The sequence below is a fragment of the Arachis duranensis genome, chromosome 7 (assembly GCF_000817695.3).
Source record: "Arachis duranensis cultivar V14167 chromosome 7, aradu.V14167.gnm2.J7QH, whole genome shotgun sequence".
Taxonomy (NCBI): domain Eukaryota; kingdom Viridiplantae; phylum Streptophyta; class Magnoliopsida; order Fabales; family Fabaceae; genus Arachis; species Arachis duranensis.
In genome coordinates, this window is record NC_029778.3 from 7,136,043 (window position 1) to 7,158,856 (window position 22,814).

General features: G+C 31.2%; 2 protein-coding genes across 10 annotated transcripts in view; both read left to right on the plus strand.

Moving 5' to 3' along the window:
- The window catches only part of LOC107496884 (uncharacterized), a 13,329-nt gene extending 2,442 nt beyond the window's left edge, over window positions 1–10,887 (plus strand). The window contains exons 2-7 of the mRNA XM_052251469.1: window positions 7,614–7,738; window positions 7,800–7,890; window positions 7,926–8,303; window positions 9,866–9,949; window positions 10,070–10,266; window positions 10,411–10,887. Of these exons, the coding sequence (XP_052107429.1) occupies window positions 7,614–7,738; window positions 7,800–7,890; window positions 7,926–8,303; window positions 9,866–9,949; window positions 10,070–10,266; window positions 10,411–10,425 (890 nt within the window). The 3' untranslated portion in view covers window positions 10,426–10,887. The remainder of the gene's footprint in view (window positions 1–7,613; window positions 7,739–7,799; window positions 7,891–7,925; window positions 8,304–9,865; window positions 9,950–10,069; window positions 10,267–10,410) is intronic.
- Window positions 10,888–13,489: 2,602 nt separating this feature from the next.
- LOC107496883 (uncharacterized) lies at window positions 13,490–16,501 on the plus strand. Of its 9 annotated transcripts, none has more exons than XR_002365352.2 (4): window positions 13,490–14,235; window positions 14,328–14,393; window positions 15,131–15,294; window positions 16,160–16,501. XR_002365352.2 is itself a non-coding variant. In XM_052251777.1 (4 exons), the coding sequence occupies exons 1-4, from the start codon at window positions 14,099–14,101 to the stop codon at window positions 16,199–16,201; spliced, it is 303 nt and encodes a 100-aa protein (XP_052107737.1). In that variant the 5' UTR covers window positions 13,490–14,098; the 3' UTR covers window positions 16,202–16,501. The 9 variants fall into 9 exon arrangements, 2 of the variants coding, with proteins under 2 accessions (XP_052107737.1, XP_052107736.1); XR_001593667.3 differs by having other exon boundaries at window positions 13,490–14,179; window positions 14,328–14,397; XR_001593665.3 differs by having other exon boundaries at window positions 13,490–14,179.
- Window positions 16,502–22,814: the final 6,313 nt, after the last annotated feature.

Genomic DNA, 22,814 nt, shown 5'->3' on the forward strand with positions numbered 1-22,814 from the left:
TACAAAAAATATTACTAAGATAACAATACTATATTTTTATATGATATTAACAATAACAAAAATTACAAAAATTTAAATACATAAAAAATAAAATTTATCAACTTACATAAATTGAATTATTCAAATAATTAATAATATATTTTTTGAATGCTCTATAATTAGTAATTACTTATTATTTTTAATCACTACAAACTAATAATTTTTTTTATAACTTTTTTTCTTAACTCATACTACTACTATTACCAACAGACTGTTAACTTTCTCTTCTTTTTTATCGGTAAATATATCCTATCACACTATTAACATACACAATACAGCATACAAATGCATGAATGGATTACGAATAAGCTGAATTTATAGAGCTTCGTTCGGTTGCTGGTTAAGAAAGTGGAAAGGCTATCTATGCAGACCGCTTGCAACACGCCCTTGTGTTATCGCAGGCTCCTCGAAAATTCGCGAAAATCTAACAATACTTCAAAGATTATGAGAAAACACGCCCACCTTATGATACCAGGACATTGCTACCCGTCTCAACCTGCCACATCACCACACCTCCCACGTGCTGCTGGAGAATTGTCACGCCGCTGACGTATTCTGTCACCACGTTTCCTGCATATTGACCTTGCATTCACATATCCGGAAAACACCCGATCCTCAATATTGAGCAAAAACACGATTGAAAATTTCATATAAAAAATAAATTCTCAATATACATCCTTTTTTTAACACATTGTTCAAACTATCTTTAGCTCATTTAGATGCTATTAAATTGTTAAAAAAATATCTTTTGATAATTTTTTATTTTTTAATGTATTTGATAAAATTATAATATTAAAAATGAAAGTACTAAAAATATAAAATATTTTTAACATCATAAATAAATAAAAAATATTTTTATATTATTATATCTAAATATAATTATTAAATAAAAAAATATTATTACATAAAATATTTAAATATAAAATTATTTTTATTTTTTTAAAAAGATTGCTTAAAAAATTTTGTCATAAAAACTCACACAAATAAGACCTTATTTTAAAAATAAATTTTTAGATTTTTTTATCTTTCTAACATCTTTAAAATTAACTATACAGTATGCATTTAAATTAACTATACAGTATACATCATATATGTTGTAAAGCGAGACTAGAGCTGCACACAGATCAAATCAGATAAGATATAGCCTATAATTCTATTCGATTTGCACTGCACTCATCGGATCAGATCGGATACGATATTAACATTTTTTTACGTTGGACCCGATCCGATTCAATCCGCATATTTGCGGATCGGATTAGATTGGATATCGAGTATATTCACATAATTCAAAAAAATTGTTTTAAGAACCTTTTTGGTTCTAGAAAATTTGTTTTTTCACCTGTTTAAGCCTATTTATTCCTAAAATATTATCAATAAAGTTCTCTTGAATAACAAAAGAAAAATAATAACACAAAATCTAAGTTTAATTATTCAAAGTTAAAGTACAACATAAAAAATTAAAAACAAGATATTATAAAATTCATAAAACAACACACTAAAATTCATATCATATTGGGGTTTACTTTCTTAAACTATGTTATTTATATGAAGTGTGCGGATATATGGATTTGCATATTAGATTCGCGGATATTACTGTCAAATCCACAATCCGATCCTATCATAGTGCGGATCTGATCCAATCCGATCCGATGGCTCTGCGGATCGAATAATATCCGTAAAATTCGGATCGAATGCGGATAATTACCACAGATATGCGAATATTATTCGATCCATGTACAGTCTTAAGAGAAACAACAGATTAATATAATAAAAATAAGATTTGTTGTAAAGAGAGATAAAAAGTTTCTCGTTCGGAATAGTATTCAAGCAAATTTAATGAATAGAATTTTTGGTTCAACTCTTGGTTGTAGAAATTTTTTTTTAGAATATTAGTTTTTTATTTTTAAATTTCAGACTGTTAAAAATTTCAATCATATTATAATAATAAAAAATTGAGATATAAAAATTAAGTATGCGAAAAACTTAATTACCTTTTAATTAAGGACGTACAATAAAAAGTAACTAATATAGCATTTTTGCATTCACTTTAGCCCTTTGTGCACAATTAGTGGCGAGAAAAAAAAAAGATTGTCTCATAAGAAATTGATGTTTTTTATTTTATGTTTTTATTTTTATAGATTTATGGGTATCTAAATTCTCTTTTAAGAATTTGATTAATTTAATTTACTTGATAGTCATGTCTTAAATTGAATAAGAATCCAATAATTTTTTTAATCCTTGTAAGTTGAATACTTTTATATTGTTCAAAATATAGGAGAGATAAATGAAGTTTTCAATAGTAATTAACTAAATACTTTAAAAAAATATGCATCAAATAACATTTACTATCCCTAATAATCTTTAATATATTTTTATATTTAATTTGATATAAACATAAAATTAAAGAAAAATATTTTGCTTAAAAAAAACTAACTTTTAGAATTGAAAAAAAATATCATGATATAACAAATACTTATATTATTTTATGATTTATCACTAATTTTCTTTATATGTTGATAATCAAAACATCAATCCAAAATTAAGATAATAAAAATAATATTTTTTGTAAAGAGAGATAACAAGTTTAGCACCCAAGCAAATTTAATGAATAAAATTTCTGAGTTCAACTCTTAGTTGTGAAAGTTTTTTTAGAATATTACTGTCTTATTTTTTAAATTTCTGAAATTTAATATTTTAATCATATTATAATAATAAAAAATTAAAAATATAAAAATCAAGCATCATTTTACTTTGATATTTGTATTTTGTATTCTATAAGAATATTATGCCTTCCAAATAAATAATAGTTTTTTATTTGTTTTTAAATTTTTTAAAATTTTTAAAAAAATTAATTTTAATTAATAAGATATGTGATAACCTTTTAACTAAACACACTATAAATTACTGATATTTTATAATTTTATAGTGTACTATTAATATTATTGTATCGCTTTTATGTAATGATAAAAAATAAACTTACGAAAAAAGTTTATAAAATTATTTTTTTCTTATATCTTTATAAACCTTTTAAAAAATTAATTCAATAATTATATATTATGTCTAAATTATGTAATAAAAATATAATAAAAAAAATAAAATTTTCATTTGAAGTTCGATTCCTCCATATTAAAATTTATGCATTTGTCCCTTAATATAGAATTCTTGCATTCACTCTAGTTATTTTGTGAACAATTAGTGATCAAAGAAACAAGGTTGTCTTACAATAAATACAAGTGAGATGACTAAATGCCAGTAATTGATATTTTTTATTTTTATAGAATTATGGATATCTGAATTTTATTTTAAGAATTTGATTAATTTTAAATTACTTGATATTTGATGTCTTAAATGGAATAAGAATCTAATAAAAATTTTCAATATTTGTAAGTTTAATACTTTTATACTATTCAAAATATAGGTGAAATAAATAAAAATTTCAATAATAATTAATTCAATATCTTCAAAAAATATGCATCAAATAACATTTATTATCACTAATAATTTTTAATATACTTTTATATTTAATTTGGTATAAACATAAAATTTAAAAAAATATATATTGCTTCAATAAGAATTCACTTTTGGAATTGATTAAAAATATTATTATATAACAAATATAGTTTTATCTCTAATTTTCTTTCTACCTTGATAATCAAAACATCGACCAATAAAAAAAATTAGGGTTAAGTAAGATTTTGGTCCCTAAAGTATAGGTCAAAATTTTTTTGCATATAAAATCGTCCCTAAGATTTAACTTGGATTTAAATTCATCCCTAAGATTTAACTTGGTTTTAAATTTTTTGCCACGGAAGTAGAGACAGAAGTGGATCGTTGACAGTTTCTTTTTCTTCTTTCCTTCCTCTTCTTCTTCTTCCCTTCTTCCTTGCATGAGAAAAAACACTCTCTTTCTCTTATTTTTTCTTTTTTTGTATTTTATAATTTTTTATGGGTAATTTGGTTCAAAATTTTAAAATTTAAGTAAAAATGATGATTTTAAAACTTGATTTTGAACCTTAGAGACGATTTTGTATGCAAAAAAATATTGGAGATAGACGAAAATTTTTTTTAACCTATACTTTAAGGACAAAAATCGTACTTAACCCTAAAAATTATATTAATTAGACAAATACAAAACTACTCCATCATCTGTAGTAGCACTTAGGTAATTGAACAATGAATTTCTGGGTTCAACTCCCGGATGCAGTATTATAATAAGAGTTTAATTTTGATGTACTTACATTATAGTATAAAACATTCTTTTGGATAACTATACACGCGGTGGATCAATATTAAATTTTTATAATAAGAGTGTATAAATATTAAATTTTTATAACGATAAAATAATTGGAAATATAAAAACAGGTTCAATTTTAGATGTACATAGCTCGCATTCCGGTGTACTATATTCTCTCTGCTCCCCACTCTTTTTATATGGGCATGTTCCCCCTATTACTGACTCATTTGAACAATCACTTGTATACATTTATTCTCTTAGTTTTGCATAATTTCTGGCCTGTTATATTTTCTATACTCATTTGTATGAAGTGTATAATTTGCTTTGATTGTGCCCATGACGGTGGCTAGTGTCTTTTATGTGTTTGACAAAGCGCCTGACATCTTTTTTGTGGGAATTATTTGTATGTTAGCTAGTTCTGTGTTTTAGGGTTCTTGATTATGAGTTAGTTTGGTTATTCCTTAAAAAATTGGGTGGCGTTTCATATAATTATATAAATGTTGGATCCTAAGTTTGATGCATTGGTATCGTACCACATGTTTTCATTTGTAAATCTTTTAGACGGTGAGTTGCGTAAAAATATTCTAATGTTATAGCAATACTTGATTGAATAACTTTCTTAAGCCGACAATGTATGCATGTAGTATAAATCGAATTGTTCATGCTGTTAATAAAGTTTTCGTCCTCAGTTTGGAAATTGAGATTATTTTTGCATTCTTTTTTGTTTCGGATGATGAAATTGTGTTTGCAGAATAACAAGAACAAGAGAAGAAAATGAATAAAGATATTCAAGATTGCAATATTCATATAGAGATCGCCGCAACAAAAAGCGTGACATGAGATCCCTTTGGATACAAAGGATTAATGCTGGCACCCACCAACATGGTGTATGTTTTCCATTCCTTTTGTTCTCTTAACTATCAATAATATGACAGACTTTTGAATGAAATATGCTTTGCGGCTGCTAATATTATTTTAAACTTTGGTTATTGATTTAAGGTAAAATCTCAGATGCAGTCGACTTGATAATTGAGAATCGTTAGATAATTTGACTGATTTGACTAAATTTTCATCTAACCGCTCTCAAATATCAACTTCACGTTAAGTCGATTACATCTGAGTTTCCATCTTGATTTAAACCCTTGATAATAGAATTGTTATGATTGCAAACCATGTGGTAAATATTATTTCTAGAATACCCTGGGATTAGTGCAACATCCAGTATGGGGATTCACAAACCAAAATAACAAAAATATTATCCGTTGTCAAATGGGTATAAATACGATGCATTTCCAACCACTAATATTCTGAATATTAAGGTAAACTTAGTCTATTACTCTTCTTATCTTGTGGTTTTAGAGTATGGACATATTGTTCAGCATGTGCTATAACTTGCATAATTTTCTAATACTATTTTTTATCAAACCCTACTTTTTTTTTTTAATTTTTCAGGTCAATTATGGAAACTTCATGCATGGTTTGACGAAGGAGAATATCCAACTCAACAGAAAGGTTCTGTCAGAATTGTCCATGCATGAGCCATACAGCTTCAAGGTAGTGTAGATATATCGAAAAATGCATTTCCAAAAAACAAGAATGTGGTGATTTCTCCGATAAAGGTGCACTACAAGAAAATAAGCTTTTTGCCATGTTTTAAAAGCGTGTTAAAAAGTGCAAAAAAGTGTGTCGATAGCTTTTCGCTACGTTTTTTGAGCTATCGGCACGCTTTTGAAAGGGTCACATCTGCCAGCGTGCCGGTTGCTCTATCGCCACGCTTTTGTAGATCTATCGGCACGCTTTTTTTGTTGGCACGCTTTCATCTATTGCCACGCTTTGGTCTTAACCTATAGGTACGATTAAAAAACGTACCGAAAAGTGCACATATCGCCACGCTTTTAAAACGACCCAGAATGTTTGCTTTGTGTACTCTTTAAAAGCGCGCCGATAGGGGAAGATATGGCTGCACTTTTTAAATGTGCCAATAGGGTAAACATATGGCTATGCTCCAAAAGCGTGCCAGTTGCCACGTTATGGCCACGCTTATTAAGCGTGCTTGTTGAGCCCAAAATTAAGATATAGCCACCCTTTTTAAACGTGCCCATAAGTTTGGTCAAAATTTTTTTTCATTAATCTTCCTAATATTTCATGCAAAATTCATACACTACTAGAAAATTAGTTATTACAGGCGGATATTTCCGACGGATTTTATCCCACTGAAATACAGACGAAATTTCAGAGGGATTTTTTTGTCGGAAAACAAAAAAAATAGCTTAGCATAAATTACAGACGGAAAAGAGAATCCGTCTATAATTTCATCGAAAAAATTAATTTTTTTTCCATAGAATAGTTACAGACAGATTTTCCGTCTGTAATTAAGTAGACCTACTTAATTACAGACGGAAAATCCGTCTGTAATTTAAAATTTTCTGTCTGAAAATTTTAATTTAGACCTAACCTATACCCTCTTCTCTCTCCCTGGCAGCCCCGTTCAAACTGTGTTTCGAGCTCCATTCATAGATCAAACACGAGCTTCTTCCTCTCTCCCTGGCACGAGTTACTTTTCTCTCCGTGGCTGCTACTTCTGCTTCTTCCGCCGTGGCCGTTGCCGCTGCCGCTGCCGCCGCTGCTTGCATCGCACAATCTCTCTGTCATCCTTTGCGTCCTACGAGATCCCTCCGCTGCCGCTCTCGTCGCAGAGCTCTCTTTGCCGACGCTCTCATCGCATCTGCTCCCACTGGCACCTCTTCCATCTAATCTCAACTCGCTCTCTCAGTTCTTCTTGTAACCATCTCAAATTTCAGGTATATAAATCCTGATTTTGTGATTCTGTTCGTTGTGATAAACCTTAGGGCTCAATTTTTCTGTGCCATTTTTAGGTTTATCATACTCTACTTTTGTGCTTCGTTTGAATCTGCGGATTTACTCTGATTTTGATGAATTTTTTCTGCAATCGAAGCTTTCGTTTGAATCATTTGCTTGGACGAATGTTGAATATGTTCTGTTTTGCTTTGTTCAAGTAATTTGTAATTCAATTTGAGCTATTTATTTGATAATTATTTACAACTTTCATTGTTTGATAATCATTTGCTTGTTATTCAGTGTTACAGCTCAAGATCTTGTTGACACTATGCTTCTAAATTTGCTTCTAAATTTCTGATATCTTCACTCTTAACGATGGATCTGTAACGCCTCTACTCAAGGTTAGGGTTTCATGTCTCTAATTATATGCTAATTATGAGATTATGTTGATAGTAATTGAGATTGTGAATGTTGCAGAGCATGACAGTGCATAATATGTATGTTGGAGAGGGTTCAGACTTTTAAACATTAGCCTGAAAAGAAAATGTGCAAGTTTCATTGAACCTTGAAAAGGGATCGAGATGGGGGGAGGGGCGGCGGGGGGCACCCGATTTCTTCTACAAGGAAGCTCAGCGCCTTGGCTACGTTGCTCGCTCTGCCTTCAAGGTTCTCGAAACTTCTGTTTCTTCTTCTTCTTCTAACTAACTAACTAACTTTGAGTTAACAGCTGGTACAGATACAGAAGCAGCACAAGCTCATCAAGGCTGGCTCATCCGTACTGGACCTCGGCTGTGCTCCGGGTGCTTGGCTCTCCACAGGTACCCTCTCTTACTTGAAACTTACCAAATAAAAGAAAATGGACTGACTTTGTTGGGGCAAAATGCTGAACAAACATTTTATGGAATTAGGGTTCCGAATTTTTGGTGGTGGTTTTGCTCAACAATCACCATTCCTAAATGTAATACAATCAAGTTTTCTGTTATACTTTCGGACATGTGCCCTTTGGTTTCTGGAATCACAACTAAAGATGCAGCTCTGTCAGTGGAGCTAGGGATGCGAGCATTGGATTTGGCTGTTGGCAGAAGAGCTGCATTTTCAGTTTATGCTGACGGTGATGATACTCAGGAAGGTGAGCAAAGCCATGATGATCCATCCACTTTGGCGGAAACTGGAGTGTTGCAAGTTGGTGGGAACCTTCTTATAAAGCTTTTAGAGAGCGAAGATGCAAAAGGTGGTGTGGTTCATTTATTGTTCCAAATTGCTGATTTTTGAAAACAGGATAGTTAATGTATCTTGAGTTAACTAGGTCTTGTATATAAATTCTTGCAGGAAATTTGTTGCTTGCTAAGAGAAGCTTATTTTCAATGCATTTGTACTCATAATTTGGGTTAACTTGGTAGAACTGCTGTTTTGTGTTTTTGTTTATTTTTTGTACCTCCCCGCAGCATTATCTGTTCATAGACTGGTGTAACTTTTAAAACTCTTATTCTAGTTCACTTTCCCTCGTAACATGCATCATCTAACAAGTTGGATATTTACTGTGGTTTCTTATTTTGTGATTGCAGAACAATGTTCATGAACTCTGGGCCCTTCTCAATTTTCTTCTGCCTGAAATTTTTAGCTCTGCTGAAACTTTTGATGAATGGTTCCAAATATCAGGTAAAATGATCTAAATATACTTTACTATTTACTTGTAAATACATATTTTAACATATAAAAATTAATTTTAACAAAATGCTTAAATATAATGTCTATGTCAATATTATTACTCTTATTTGAATATAAATTTTCACTTATGAGTTACCAAAATAATTTAGTTAACTATGACGCTGAAAAAAAAAAGATAAGACTCATTAATCCTTTTCCCGCCTTTGAGAAAAGATTAAGAATCTCACTACAAAAACATTTGGAACGATGTGTCACGGTTAGATAAAAGAGTGAGTAAAACAAGGAAGGATAGTTAAATGATGATAATGAATTCTAAAACTTAGTAATATGGATGAGATTTCAAGTCACCAGTTTTGAATAGGATAAGAGATAAACAGAAACTTAAAAAGGAATATGATAGATATAGGTGAGATAAAAAAGGTGTTTATTGCAATTGTTTCTAACTTTTCCACAGGCTTCAATTATTATATGTATAAATGTTTCTATGATCATAGTGATGCTTATTTTAATCTTGATTCTATTTGGTTGATTTTAGATTTCTGCAAGGACCTGAAACTTAGCAAGGACCTGAAACTTATTTTCTTGTCTTGGACAATATTATTTACTATTTATAATTATAATCATTAATCAATCTGCTGCTGCTATATACTTATTATATACATGTCTGTCTAATTATAGATATATATACATCAATAGTTTGATAGTAGTACTCATCTATTTCAATTCATTTTGGACCAACTATATGTAGCTTCTTGTCATATCAAATCATCAACAATGCGTGTTATTATTATTGTTGCTGTTTTTGTTTGATTACAATGAAATTATGCCATGTGTATATGCTAGTGCATTTTCAACTTGCACTCTGAACTCTTTCTTACAATTGATGCATTTAACTTGTTTTGGATATATACCCAAGTTTTTTACTTTCCGTTACTTCACTATTTCTGCCATTTGTATTTTTTCTTCCATGCTTTGATTTCTAGGGGCTATGGTTATGGTTATGTTTTTACTTCACTCCTAGGGGCTATGGTTATGCCGTGCGTTCTCCCTGTCTTCTACAGCCATTTGATTTTTCTTTCCTTTTGAAATGTATTCTCAAGCTTTGTTTCTTTGTGAATTCTGCAGATTATCCAGTATACCACTCACTGTATGATGATTTCATCTGGATGCAGAAATTTGGAGATCCTATGTCTCATAGGCATGTTGCAGGTTGGTGGCATTCAATTTCCTTTTTCAGTTTATGTCACATTAAACTCCATCTCAGTTAACTCTAATGATATCAAAATGTTTCTTTTGTTTTGTTTTCTTTTCTTTTGTTTTCTTTTGCAGGTTGGTGGCATTCAATTTCCTTTTTCCTTTTGTTTCTTTTCTTTTCTTTTGTTCAGGAAATAGAAGCAAGTAAAGGTTGGAGAACATGGAAAGAGTACCAAATGAAAGTGAGAGATGTGAATGATAGACTTATGATGGCTGAACGTGCATTCACTGACAGAGATGGCCTCTTAGGAATGACATGGCATAAGCATTTGGTGAGTATATAGTTTTTTACTCTAAGAAGCAAGTGTTTTCTAGGCCAGTTCCCTCATTCTTCTTCTGACTTATAATATCACATAGTCTCATTAACAAATGCCATGTGAACATTAGATGAATTCTACTGTTTTGAATGAAACCAGGGTTCTAACTTCTAAGAAAGATGAAATTGAAGAAACCAAGCAAGCAAAGGAGAGTAGAAACATCAAACATGGCTGCTACTATTGGAATCACAGAATTTATTGGAGCAGAGATGATTGAGAAGGCAATTTCTTAGTAGATGAAGCTATTTTGTCCAAGCAAGCAAGTTTAACTTGAAGTGGCTACACACAACCACAAGGAGATCCAGGAGGTGTATTTGTCAATGGCTCTGAGCAAGCAAGTCACCATCATGCAATCTAAAAGGAATAGGATCAATATAAAATCTTGTTTGTTTAAATTGTTGAAAATGAAGGAACTAGTAGTGTCAATGAGTAATGTAAATAGTTATAGTTCTGTCAATGGTTTATTTTTTTGGGTATCTTTTTATTGAGATAGTGAGATATTGGCCAATGATGTTGAAAAATAACATCTAATTTTATAGGTATCATGTAATGAATATTATGTTTATCTATATGATTTTTGGCCTCTTTTTTTCAATTTACAGTATGTTTGATGGAAGAAATTTAAAAAATAAACCTAAAGTATTTATTTTGCAATGGAAAAATTTTAAAAAAATTTTATTTTACTTTACCAACGGATTTACAGACGGATTTTCTGTCTGTAATCATAGTGTGAGATGATTTTCTAAGGTTCAAATTACAGACGAAAAATCCGTCGGAAAATCCGTCTGTAATTACAGACGAAAAATCCGTCTGAAAATCCGTCTGTAATTACAGACGGAAAATCCGTCGGAAAGTTCGTCGCCTTTGCGAAATGGATAGAAAATTTACAGAGGAAAAATTCGTCGGTAACTGGTAAAAATCCGTCTGTAATTTTCCGACGGAAAAAAAATCCGTCGGTAAATAATTTCCGACGGGCTTTTACAGAGGGACAAAATCCGTCGGTAATTTCGTCGGTAACCAAAAATCCGTCTGTAATAAAGACTAAATCCGTCCGTAAATCTATCTGTATTAATCCATTTTCTAGTTGTGATATATAATTTTAAAATTATATATATTGAACTAATACAACATATATATAAACTTTCCCATAAAAAAACATACATATAAAACTTGTTACTATAAGAGTAGGCTTTGATGACAAAGTACCAAAAAGTAAAGTCATAACAGATAAATAAGAATCACAATTTCAACAAGTGTTACATATCTACTTCTTTTATATACTTAGTTATAAAATATCAAATTTTATGAATATTGTGATCATGCATTATGAAAATTGCACAAGAGGCAAGACAGAGGCGAGCAGAACCACGACACAGAGGCGAGCAGAACCACAAGACAGAGGCGAGCAGCTTTCCGTGCAGAACGGCGAGAGGGACGACATGCAAAACAGCAAGAGCAATAGCATTCAAGGACGAACCTGATTGCAATCTTGAGCGCAAAGGATGGCGACGGTGAGATAGATGGCGGCGTGATGGAGGTTAGGATTTTCTAAACCTTTTAAGGAAAAGCCATTCAAAGCAGCATCGAGGAAGACAACCACTACTGACGGTGACGGCAACGACATGCTCGAGGAAGACCACTGTAATGAACGAAGAAAATGACGATTACGACGATGAAGTCTGGGTGCACTATAAGAAAAAGCAATATTTGTAACAAAAAAAAGTTTCAAAAAACCTGAATTTTGAAACAAAAAGAATTTGTAACAAAAAAAAGGGGTCGTTGCAGTATGTCCCGTTACAAAAATTTTTTGTAACAAAAAATAAAACTGTTACAATTCAACGTAATATTTTGCAACAAATTTTTTTGATACAAAAACTGAAATTCGTTACAAAAGTAATAACAAATTTTGATCTTCAAAATATTTTTGGTGATAAAATATTTTTTTGCTATCATAAAATTTTGTTACAAAATATAACTTGATTTTGTAATATTTTTTTTCTTTAGTTACAAAAGCACAATATTTATTTTGTAATAATTTTTTATTTTGTTAATACAAAATTTACCAAATTATTTTTTTAATTAACTAATATATTAACTACTTTACTGAGCAAATCGACATTTATATAATATGTAAAAACATAGATAATTCAAACATGCTTCGTTTAACGAAAATTGTTTTAAAATAAAATAAAATTAGTGTCTACATTGATTAGTTCTACAAGTTATATTTCTTACACTAGTTCAACCAAAAGTTAAAAGTCTAACAAAGATTAGTGTCTTTATGAGTCAAAATATTCTTGAGTCCTTTAGGTAGCATGTTGTCACCATTTTAGCACTCCTGTAAATGAAAAAAACCAAAACAAAAAATTAGAAACAAGATATAACACCAATTATAATTTTTTCCATTAGCTTTTATCTAAAATTTTTAGAAAAATTTTGGCAGAACCTCTCCTAAAACTTGAATATTTCCACCTATCATAACATTATAGAAACTCTGCTCCATGACACCATGAACACAATTTCAAACGTGCAAAATAACATAATGTAAAGCCCAATAACCACATTCCACAATCACCTCCATCGAAACCCAATTATACATAATCAGTTAAAATCACAATTCTCAACTAGTCTCGAATCACTTTCACAGCCACAGCAACATACCAAATAACCATTTCAATAGCCAACAGTCAATAATTCAATCATCTACCACACATAGTTACACTCAATTCAATCACAAATCCAAACACAATCTCAACCACAATCCAACATTCATATAATCAATCAATACAGCTATTAATCCTATTTGCAGTTATTTAATAAACCTTGTAGGCATTCTTAAATTAAAACTAATTAAATTAAACCCCTACCTTGATTAGCTGAATTCACATAGATTAAACCTAGCAACTCCCTTCTCTTTTAATTTCATGGTAACAGCAAGCATGCAACCAAAATAACAGCAGTGTCAATTTCTTGTGGCAGCACTATAACAGAAGCGGGAGTTAGCGGCCATAAATTTGGGGCAATTTGAAAAAATGCCGCTATCTGATAATTTTAGGGCAGTTACTGCAGCGGTTTAATTTCCTAGCCACCATATCGTTCGATTTATGGCAGATTTAGCACAAACCGCCGAAATTATCATCTATTCTATTCTATTATCTATTATATTAGATAAAGAGAAAAAAAAGCCCCAATCTTCGTTTTCATTTTTCTTGTTACATCTAGCGAAAAATTCCATTCTTCTTCTTCTCCATCTCAGTTGAGAGATACCGTCTTCGCGAGTGCCACCCACCCCATCTTTGCAAGAGCCACCCACCCCATCAAGCTTCGCGTTGCAGATGCAGCGGATATCTCCACTCGATTCGTGTTCTCTCTCTATTCGACATCAGTTCTCAACTACTCCGCCTCCTCGTTGAGATTCGCTGTCGATTCCTCTCCAACGACGCCGACACTAATCTCAGGGAAGTTTAAACTTCTTTTAATATTATTATTTAATTGATTTATCATTTATTACATCTTTGTTTTTTTCTATGTAGTTTAATCTTGGAAGATATTTCTAGTAAACTATTAAGAGGTGCATTTGTTTTCTTGATATTCAGATATGGTTGCAAAATTTGAGTAGATTCTCTGTAAAATTCATGTGTGTTAGGACTTAGGGTTATCTATTAGGAATTAGGTTGAATTTTTGGATCTGTTTTAATTGATGAGTTTTCAAATTATCAAATTGTCTTTCACTTGCTTCTTGACCTAAATTTCCAAATTGTGTTTCTCTGCAGCATTGTGATTGGCTATGATGAAGGGACTATTATGGTTAAACGTGGTCGAGAAGTACCTGTTGCTAACATGGACAACAGTGGAAAAATTTTTTAGGGTAAGCATAATGAAATTCAAACTATCAATATAAAAAATGTAGCAGCAGATGTGGAGGTATGGGATCAATTTTTACCCGTATTTCTGTAGAATGCAATAATCTGTAAGTATTTGATTTTATTAACACATGCAAATACTATGCTTCTTAGGTTGCTAATGGAGAAGGGTTACCCTTGGCTGTTAAGGAGTTGGGCATTTGTGATCTCTACCCACAAGTTAGTTAATATTCTTCTTTCTCACATGATGTTCCATTTTATTGTTCTGTTTCTTCTGATTTTAAAGAGTTTCTACTGTTAAGGAGTTGATGGAGAGTGTAAGAATTGTGGAAAAATGTGGTAGAGTTTTATTTTGTGCAGGATCTGCACATATGTTCTGGTTATTTTAATCTATTTGGGAGACTAGTATTATGATTGGTTCAAAATAAATTTGACTCTAGTACTAAGGCAATTACTGTGATAAATATTACATAGCACAATTATAAACTCATGAATTCAGAACTTTGAAAATAAATTTGATTCTAGTACTAAGGCAATTATTATGATAAATATTACATAGCATTATTATAAACACATGAATTCAGAACTTTGAAGTCCTCATAAGTTATATCATATACCCCATTACAGAGGAAAGAATAAAATTATGATGCTTCAGTTTGAGTATTCTACTATAGGAAAATTATCCATGAGCCATTGTGGCAATAACTTTTGTCATTGATCTAATTCTCTTTGGCTTTTCCACTTACTTGTATCCCAAAAAAATAGAATATGAGTTCATTCTTTGATGAACAGCACCATGTTATGGAACTCATTATTATTATTATTATTATTATTATTATTATTATTATTATTATTATTATTATAAGGGCTTGATTGGGTGAGCTATGTGAAGTTGTTTCTGTAAATTATAAATGTGGTTTTTTTCAAATCCTAGCTATGTTAAGTTGTTTATGTAGGATCTGTTGGGAGAAATTAAGGATTTTGTTGTATGTTTTGATGGTTTCGGAGAGATTTTATAGAAGATGAGGGTCCTATACTTGTAAAAGGAGGGAAAGAAATTATCCCAAATGTGATCAAAACTGTGCAAGTTGCCAGGCAACGTGGAATTCTCATAGTTTGGGTAATAATTTATTTCATGAGTTTATTGTCATTGCCTTTTTCAGTATCTGATCTATTTGTGTGAGAGATGTATGTGATGGATAGTTTTAACTTAATTTTGAAATAATTGGATATTAGAAAAATCTTTTGAAAGTCCCTAATAACATTATTGTATTAATATTATTTTTTTAGTCACCATATTTTTATTTATAATCACAAACCCGTGCCTTTTTTATTTGGCTTGAGGAGTTATGATACAACTCTCCTTTAGCATTTCTATTAGAGTTATTGAGATTAGGAAATGAGATAAGAAAGATGTGTGTGTGTGAAAACTTATCATCAAATGTTGTTTTTTTTTTGAGTTATATCCCCTATATTATTATGCCGTTCAACAATTTAGGATACTAATTAATTTTGTTTGTAGGGGTTCAAATTCCAAGTTGTATTAGGCAAACTCTATGATACCGTAGCATTAGATTATCAACCTATAATTTGACCATATACTTTTGTTGCTTAGTTATCTAACTCTGCAGATGCTTAATTTAGTTAGCAGCACCTTTGTTAGAGTATGTGTTTATCTGATATGAAATCTATAACTTTAGAAATTCTTCATGCTAGTTTCAGACATAAATTATTTTTTGGGATATATATATATATATATCCTTGACATCGAGGGACATTGGAGCATACAATTTGTTGTGCCTTGATGTTATTCAATTTAAGGCTCAAAAAAGTTGCTTATGTCTCTGTCAAGGTAAAATGTAAAGTGAAAAAATGTTGCAGTAACCTGGTATATCATTTGTAACACAATAATATTATTTATCTTGTATTGAGTCTCATTAAATCAGTTTCAAATGTCCAAAATTAATGTACTTATATACTTGTAGTGGTTGAATATTATTAGAGAAGACCAAGAGGAAGCTGCTTGAACTACAGGAAGAGTTGGAAGCTGAGAAATTGAAAAGGAAGGTGATCGAGGATGAAGCAATAGCAGAGAAAAAAAAGAGACAAAAAAGAGACAGACAATGGAAAGTGCTCTGAGATATCTATTTCAACGGGAGGGTGAGGAGCTACCACCAGTCATTGCTGCAGGGATGAGTTCCGTGGAATAATAGAGTGACAAATAGTATATTAGGATAGGAATTATTTTGGTTTGAAGTCAACATTTAGTTGAATTTGACTATGCAACTCTTTACAAGAGATTTGTTTTATTGATATTTTTATAAATATATTATTGTCTTGCATATAATTTTTTTCGTTTTTGCCACAGGTTTAGATTCTAGGCCTGAAAATAGAGACTTAAAATATTAAAAAATCTAAAAAGCACAAAAAATATGTGTATAATATTTTTAAAAAAACTGCGATTTTTATAGAAAAACGAAATTTTTTTTAAAACTATTTTAACATTAGCGGCGGTTAAAGCGGCGGTTTTAACCGCCGCAAAACAGTCGCAAACTTAATGGTAACCGTGTTAAATAGCGGCGGTTCGTGACCGCTGGTAACATGCGCGAAATCGTGGCACTCGTATTTAGCGGCGGTTTTTTCACTGGATGCCACAAAATACTAATTTAGCGTCGGTTATGCCAGCGGTTGCTGGAAACCGCCGCCAAACCTAATCCCGGCGCCCATAACTAGGGCGGTTTGGTGAGCCGCCGGCTTTTGATTTTGCGGCGGTTTAAAACCGCCGCTAATCATAAAAAAAACCGCCGGTAAGTAGCGCCTTTCTTGTAGTGCAGTGACGATGGTTGCAGCAAGACAAGGATTCGAATTGGATAAAAATCAAAAGCAAACATAACTCTGAAAAATTCAAAACAAATACAAGACTAGAATTGAATTAAAATAAGAATATAGCAATTAAAATTGACAAAACAGAACTGCAAATGGTTTAGAACCAAGGAAAAGAACAGACCAGAATCAATGTAACAGAATCAGAATCAGCAGCAGCAACCCCGACAGCCCTCTCTTCATAGAACAAGTCCTCTCTCGCGGTGACGCGTGGGTCAGCGTCTCCAAGGCAGATCGGCGATTCAGCGGTGACGGTTTGGACTGGACGGCGTAAAGCGTGGCTCCATGTTTCCCTTCCCGATCTCTCTTTTCTGATTCTCACTGTGTGTATATTGCGTTTTTGGAAAAGAAAGAGGGTGGGTAGAGGGCTCGAGCCTGTGTTATGCGAAGGTGAGGGGGGTTAGGGTTAAGTTCCAATTTGGAAATTAGGTTTCTAATTTAATTTGGGAATTTAGAGTTAAAAATTAGAAATTTTATGAAAGAATAAGAATAATTATAAATAGATATTTTGATAAAATTAGAAAGTAAAATAATTTTAAAACTAAATATATTTTCTTAAAAATATTTAAGAACATTAATTTATTAACATATTACTAAGTTCAATTAATTATTTACAATTTAAATTATAAAATGAAGATATTAATCACTTTTTATAGAATATAGTTCATGCTCAAAATAATTATCATTCAAATTAAATGATATAAATTTTTTTTATCACCGAGACTTTAATTTTTTAAATTAAATTATATAATACTTCTATTACTGAATTTTAATTTCAAATTAAATGAAATAACCGGATTAATTATTCTTGAAATACTATTTTATTATTAAAACTTTAAATTAATTGTTCTTGAAATACTATAAATTTTTATATTTTTTAATCACTAAAACTTTAAATTATAAATAAGAAAATATCCCGTTTAATATATAAATCTCTAAAAATTCATTTTGAATAAATATAATAAATTATAAATGATTTATTATTTAATTTTTAAAATAATTTTAAACTCAAAGCATCATTAATTTGATTTAAATATTTTTAGTAAAATAAATTTTTGAATATAAAATCTTAAATAAATATAATAAATCATAAATAACTCATTAGGTTAATTTTAAAAATTTGAAATCTTACATTTAATATGTTGAAACAAAATTTTTTATTAATTACAAAAAATCTTTGAATTTTGTGACAAATAAATAACTTATTACAAAAATATTGTCTTTTGTGATAAATTAATTTTTTGTTACAAAATATTTAGAGCTTTTGAAACAAATAGATATTTTTGTTATACAATATTTTGAATTTTTACAACAATATGATCTTTTGTTACAAAACATTATAACATTTTGTAACAAAACAACAATTCGATACGAAAACCAACATAATTTGTAACAAAAGAAATCACGTTCTTACAAAATATTGAAATATTTTGTAACAATTTTTTTTGTTGTTACAAAATATTCTTATTTTGTAATATTTTGTAACAATAATTAATTATTGTTACGAAAAAGTTATAATTTGTAATAATTTTAAATTTGATATAAATTTTTTGTTACAAATATTCCATTTTCTTGTAGTGGTGCGACGAAGGCGATGAAGGCTGGGTGAGATGAAGGACAGTGATGAAGATGACGATGATGGCGATGAAGGCTGCTGGATGCGATGAAGCTGAACGATGAACGACGAAGGAAGCTAAGGGTTCGAGAGTGAAGATGAAGTGACGGCGCTGTATATTTAGGGTCTGAAAGTGAATTTTAGGATTAAAAGTGAATTTGGTAACAATAAGAAACTAGTGTATTGTTATTATCATTGTTAGGGTTAAAATTTGAAAACTTAGATAAAAAAGTTAAGTGTGAAAAAAAATAAGTGGGAAATTAAATTTTAGGGGAGGAAATTCTATCGGCACATTTTTTTATGGTGCCAAAATTAACACAGTATAGCTACGCTTTTAAAGCGTGTCGATTTCCCTTTATGGCCACACTTTTTAAGCGTGACAAAAAAAATGTAGCCAATTTTCAAATAAGTGGCCACCATTGACCACTTTTAGGCACGCTTTAAAAGCGTGGCAAAAAAAGTGTGTCGACAGGTCTTTTTTCTTGTAGTGCGACTACTAAACTTTATATATAATTTAAATATAGAAAATTATCCAATAATTATAAAATAAGATAAAACCTTAATTTATTTCAAACTCAATTTCTCAAAACTAGATTCAATTACCCTTATAAAATGATTTCTGAAAATCGAGCTTTGACCCATTAAAATATATCAAAACTAGTTCTTAATCTAACTTCAAAAAGTTTGGATCTTATGAAGGCAAAAGTATATCAAAAAGTTCAAGAACTAATGGAACACAATTTTGAGTTTTTGACAGTAACTTGTAGAATACTAAGCCCAAATTTCTCAATGTGTGGTTGGAAGAATTATAAATAATTTCCAGAAATTTTAAGATGGAAATATCATATTTTCATATTTGGTTCAAAGTTTGAAAATCTATTCCTAAGCAAGTTTGATTTCAGGGAATCAAAATATCATCATTTCAATTTTCACCTTCTTTTTGGGTATCTTTGATTCCCATAGAAATGAAATTTTTGTAACAAAGTAATACTTAAACCACACACAAAGAATACTATGATTCTCATAGATACTATCTAAAAGAATTCGGCACTTCAGCAAACTATTAGAGCTAGTATCGATGAGAATCATAGTATCCTGAGAAATTTGGGCTTAGTATTCTACAAGTTACTGTCAAAAACTCAAAATTGTATTCCATTAGTTCTTGAACTTTTTGATATACTTTTGCCTTCATAAGATCCAAACTTTTTGAAATTAGATTAAGAACTAGTTTTGATATATTTTAATGGGACAAAACTCGATTTTCAGAAATCATTTTATAAGGGTAATTGAATCTAGTTTTGAGAAATTGAGTTTGAAATAAATTAAGGTTTTATCTATTGGATAATTTTCTATATTTAAATTATATATAAAGTTTAGTAGTCGTAAAATAATAAGAATTTTATATGATTTGATTTAAATAATGGAGATCTTAGAATTTGATACTTTAAATTTTATAAATAAAAAAATTAATTATATTATATTATAGTTTAAATTAGAATATTTGACTGAAAACTAATTAATAAATTGATACAACAAATAATATTTTAATGTGATTTTAAAGGATTAAATTAAATTTTAAATTAATACTCTATACCCTAATTTTATTAAAATTATCATACTCTAATTAATCTAAAAATTTCCAAATCAAATCCTAACCCAAACTAAATAAAACCCTAATTTTTATCTAATCTTAACTCTCCTTTAACCCATCATCCAGTACTCCCCCCTTCCCCCAAGCCACACACACATGAAAGAAAGAAAGAAAGAAAGAGAGAGTGAAAGTTGCGTAGAGAATAAGAAGAGAAGGAGGGAGATGGCACCGATGGAGCTGGGTGTCGTCGCCGTCGTCACTGTCACGAGATGAATAGGAGAGAGAGACGTGCGAAGGGAACCATGGTGGGAAGGAGAGAAAGAAGTTGCCTCTGTCACTGCCATGTGGAGCCGCAAGCCTCATCTCCATCATCGTCGTGGGTCACCGTCATCGCGCCTTGCTGCTGCCAGCTCCGTCGCGTCTTGTTGCCGTCTAGAATGAGGAGCAGAGAGCCAGAAAAAGCTTGCGGTGAAGAGAGAGGAGACGCCGCTGTTGTAACACCCTAATATACAGATTCTTATACTCGAGTCATAAGTCAACGATATTACGGTAGTACGACTTAAGGTGGAATATTAGTAAGTGTATATATATGTGTTTAAACAAAAGAATTAGTAAACGAGAAGTCTGAAAAGGAATCAAATAAAATTGTAAACAAAAATAACACTCTCATTTGCAGATAACAGACGATAAAGCACGCTAAAAAATGTTAATAAATTAAGTCATTAAGAAAAAAAATAAGGTAAGGATAATATATTTACATATGTATAGATATAATCATAAGTAAATTAGCCAAGTCACGACCTGCGAAATTTAGGCCAGTTAGGGCACAAAAGCTTAATACTAGATTGACAACAGTAATTCCTATCCCTTCCAAGGATTCATCATCACCTCTATAGGCAGGATGCAAATTAAACATTTACATAATTCATATGAAGATTTTCAAAATAAATTGGAGAGATTCTAAGAGTGCAAAATAGAGCCAAATAAACTTCGCCGCCTTCCAGACAAATTCAGTTCACTGTTGAGTACCAGGACCTGCATCTAAAAAATAGAGAATATATACGAAATGAGAACCCTGACCCACAAATTTTCAGTACAGTAAAGGTACCAAATAAGTACGATGCGGTATAACATAAAATCACTAAACATCTTAAACTTCTTATCTCATCATATCCAACCTAAGTCCTCACTAATCCATAACTTGGCCACTATTATAGGGGGTTCCAAATCTAACCCAATATACTTCATACATCCACTACCTTTCCAACAGAATATTCCAAGAGCTGAACCTTATGCAAGCACACACAAACACACACAATACAAACAAATAATGCACAAATAAGGCAAGTAAAACAATTAGTAAATAATCAAGAAACATTTACACTTAGGCATACCAAAATAATTAAGCAAACTCAAACAATTCAAGCATATGCAAATGTTGCATGCCTGTCCTACTGGCTGTTGATATCAACTACCAATTACGTAGCCAGCCCGACATGTTCTGAAGCTCAAAATACACCATGGGAAGAATCCCCAAACTAACATGGGGAAGAGAACACCCCAAGCTCAATAACATCCATGGGAGGAGTCCCAAGCTGACATGGGGAGAAGACGAAGGCAGGTAAGAAGAAACAGAGTGGTTTCTAATAATAAATTGGGTATTAGGGTTATAAAATAATTCAGGGACTAAATTGAGTTAAAAAATGATAACAGCCGCGTCAAATAGCTGTTACCATTTCAAGATAGCGCCTCTCCATACACGTCATCACGCTGTTTGGGAATATTTCCCGAAAAATGCTTCAGGGATGACCGTGAGTCACCTTTGTTAAATTTGAGGACAATATTGGGGCTAATGCAAGTTTAGAGACGACTTTGAAGTTCAAGTGCAAGTTCAGGGACCACTCTTAGATTTAACTCGTAAAATTTTAATAAACACCATTTACGATGCTGTTTTTGAGTTATTTGAGTGTCAAAAGTAAAACAACATCATTTTATAAAATTTAATGTGTTGATCTTGCCTGCTGAATAGATAGCTTCAACTACCTGGTGTCCGCCGAGCTATATCCTCGGAGGCTGAATCGTCTAACTCTTGGGTCTGAGCTTTTTCCTTGTGTCGTAGTATGGGAGCACGAGCAATGAAGAGGAGGAGGAGTGTACCTGCAGAGGCACTCCAATGCTTAAGTTAGTATTTTGTCTTATTCGAACTTGAAAATCGAGATACACTTTAGCTTTCTTTATATAACGGGTTTTCTTTGTCCGTTGCATCTTTGTAATCGTCGGTTTTGGAACGGTTAATAATGTCATTGATTAGTAAGCCGTTTATACGTCGGTTATGATAGAGTGTTGATGTTACCGAGCTGTGGCTCATAAAATCCAAGTTTGTAACGGGTGATAATGAGTTATAGCTCATGTTGATGGCGGTTACGAAGCCGAGTTATAACTTATATTGATGATGACCATATCACAGCCCCCAAGCTTAGCCTGAGGAGATACTTTTTTAATGAAGCAGGTTGAGCTTTGTGATGAGTTATAAGTCGGTTGAGTAGGTTGC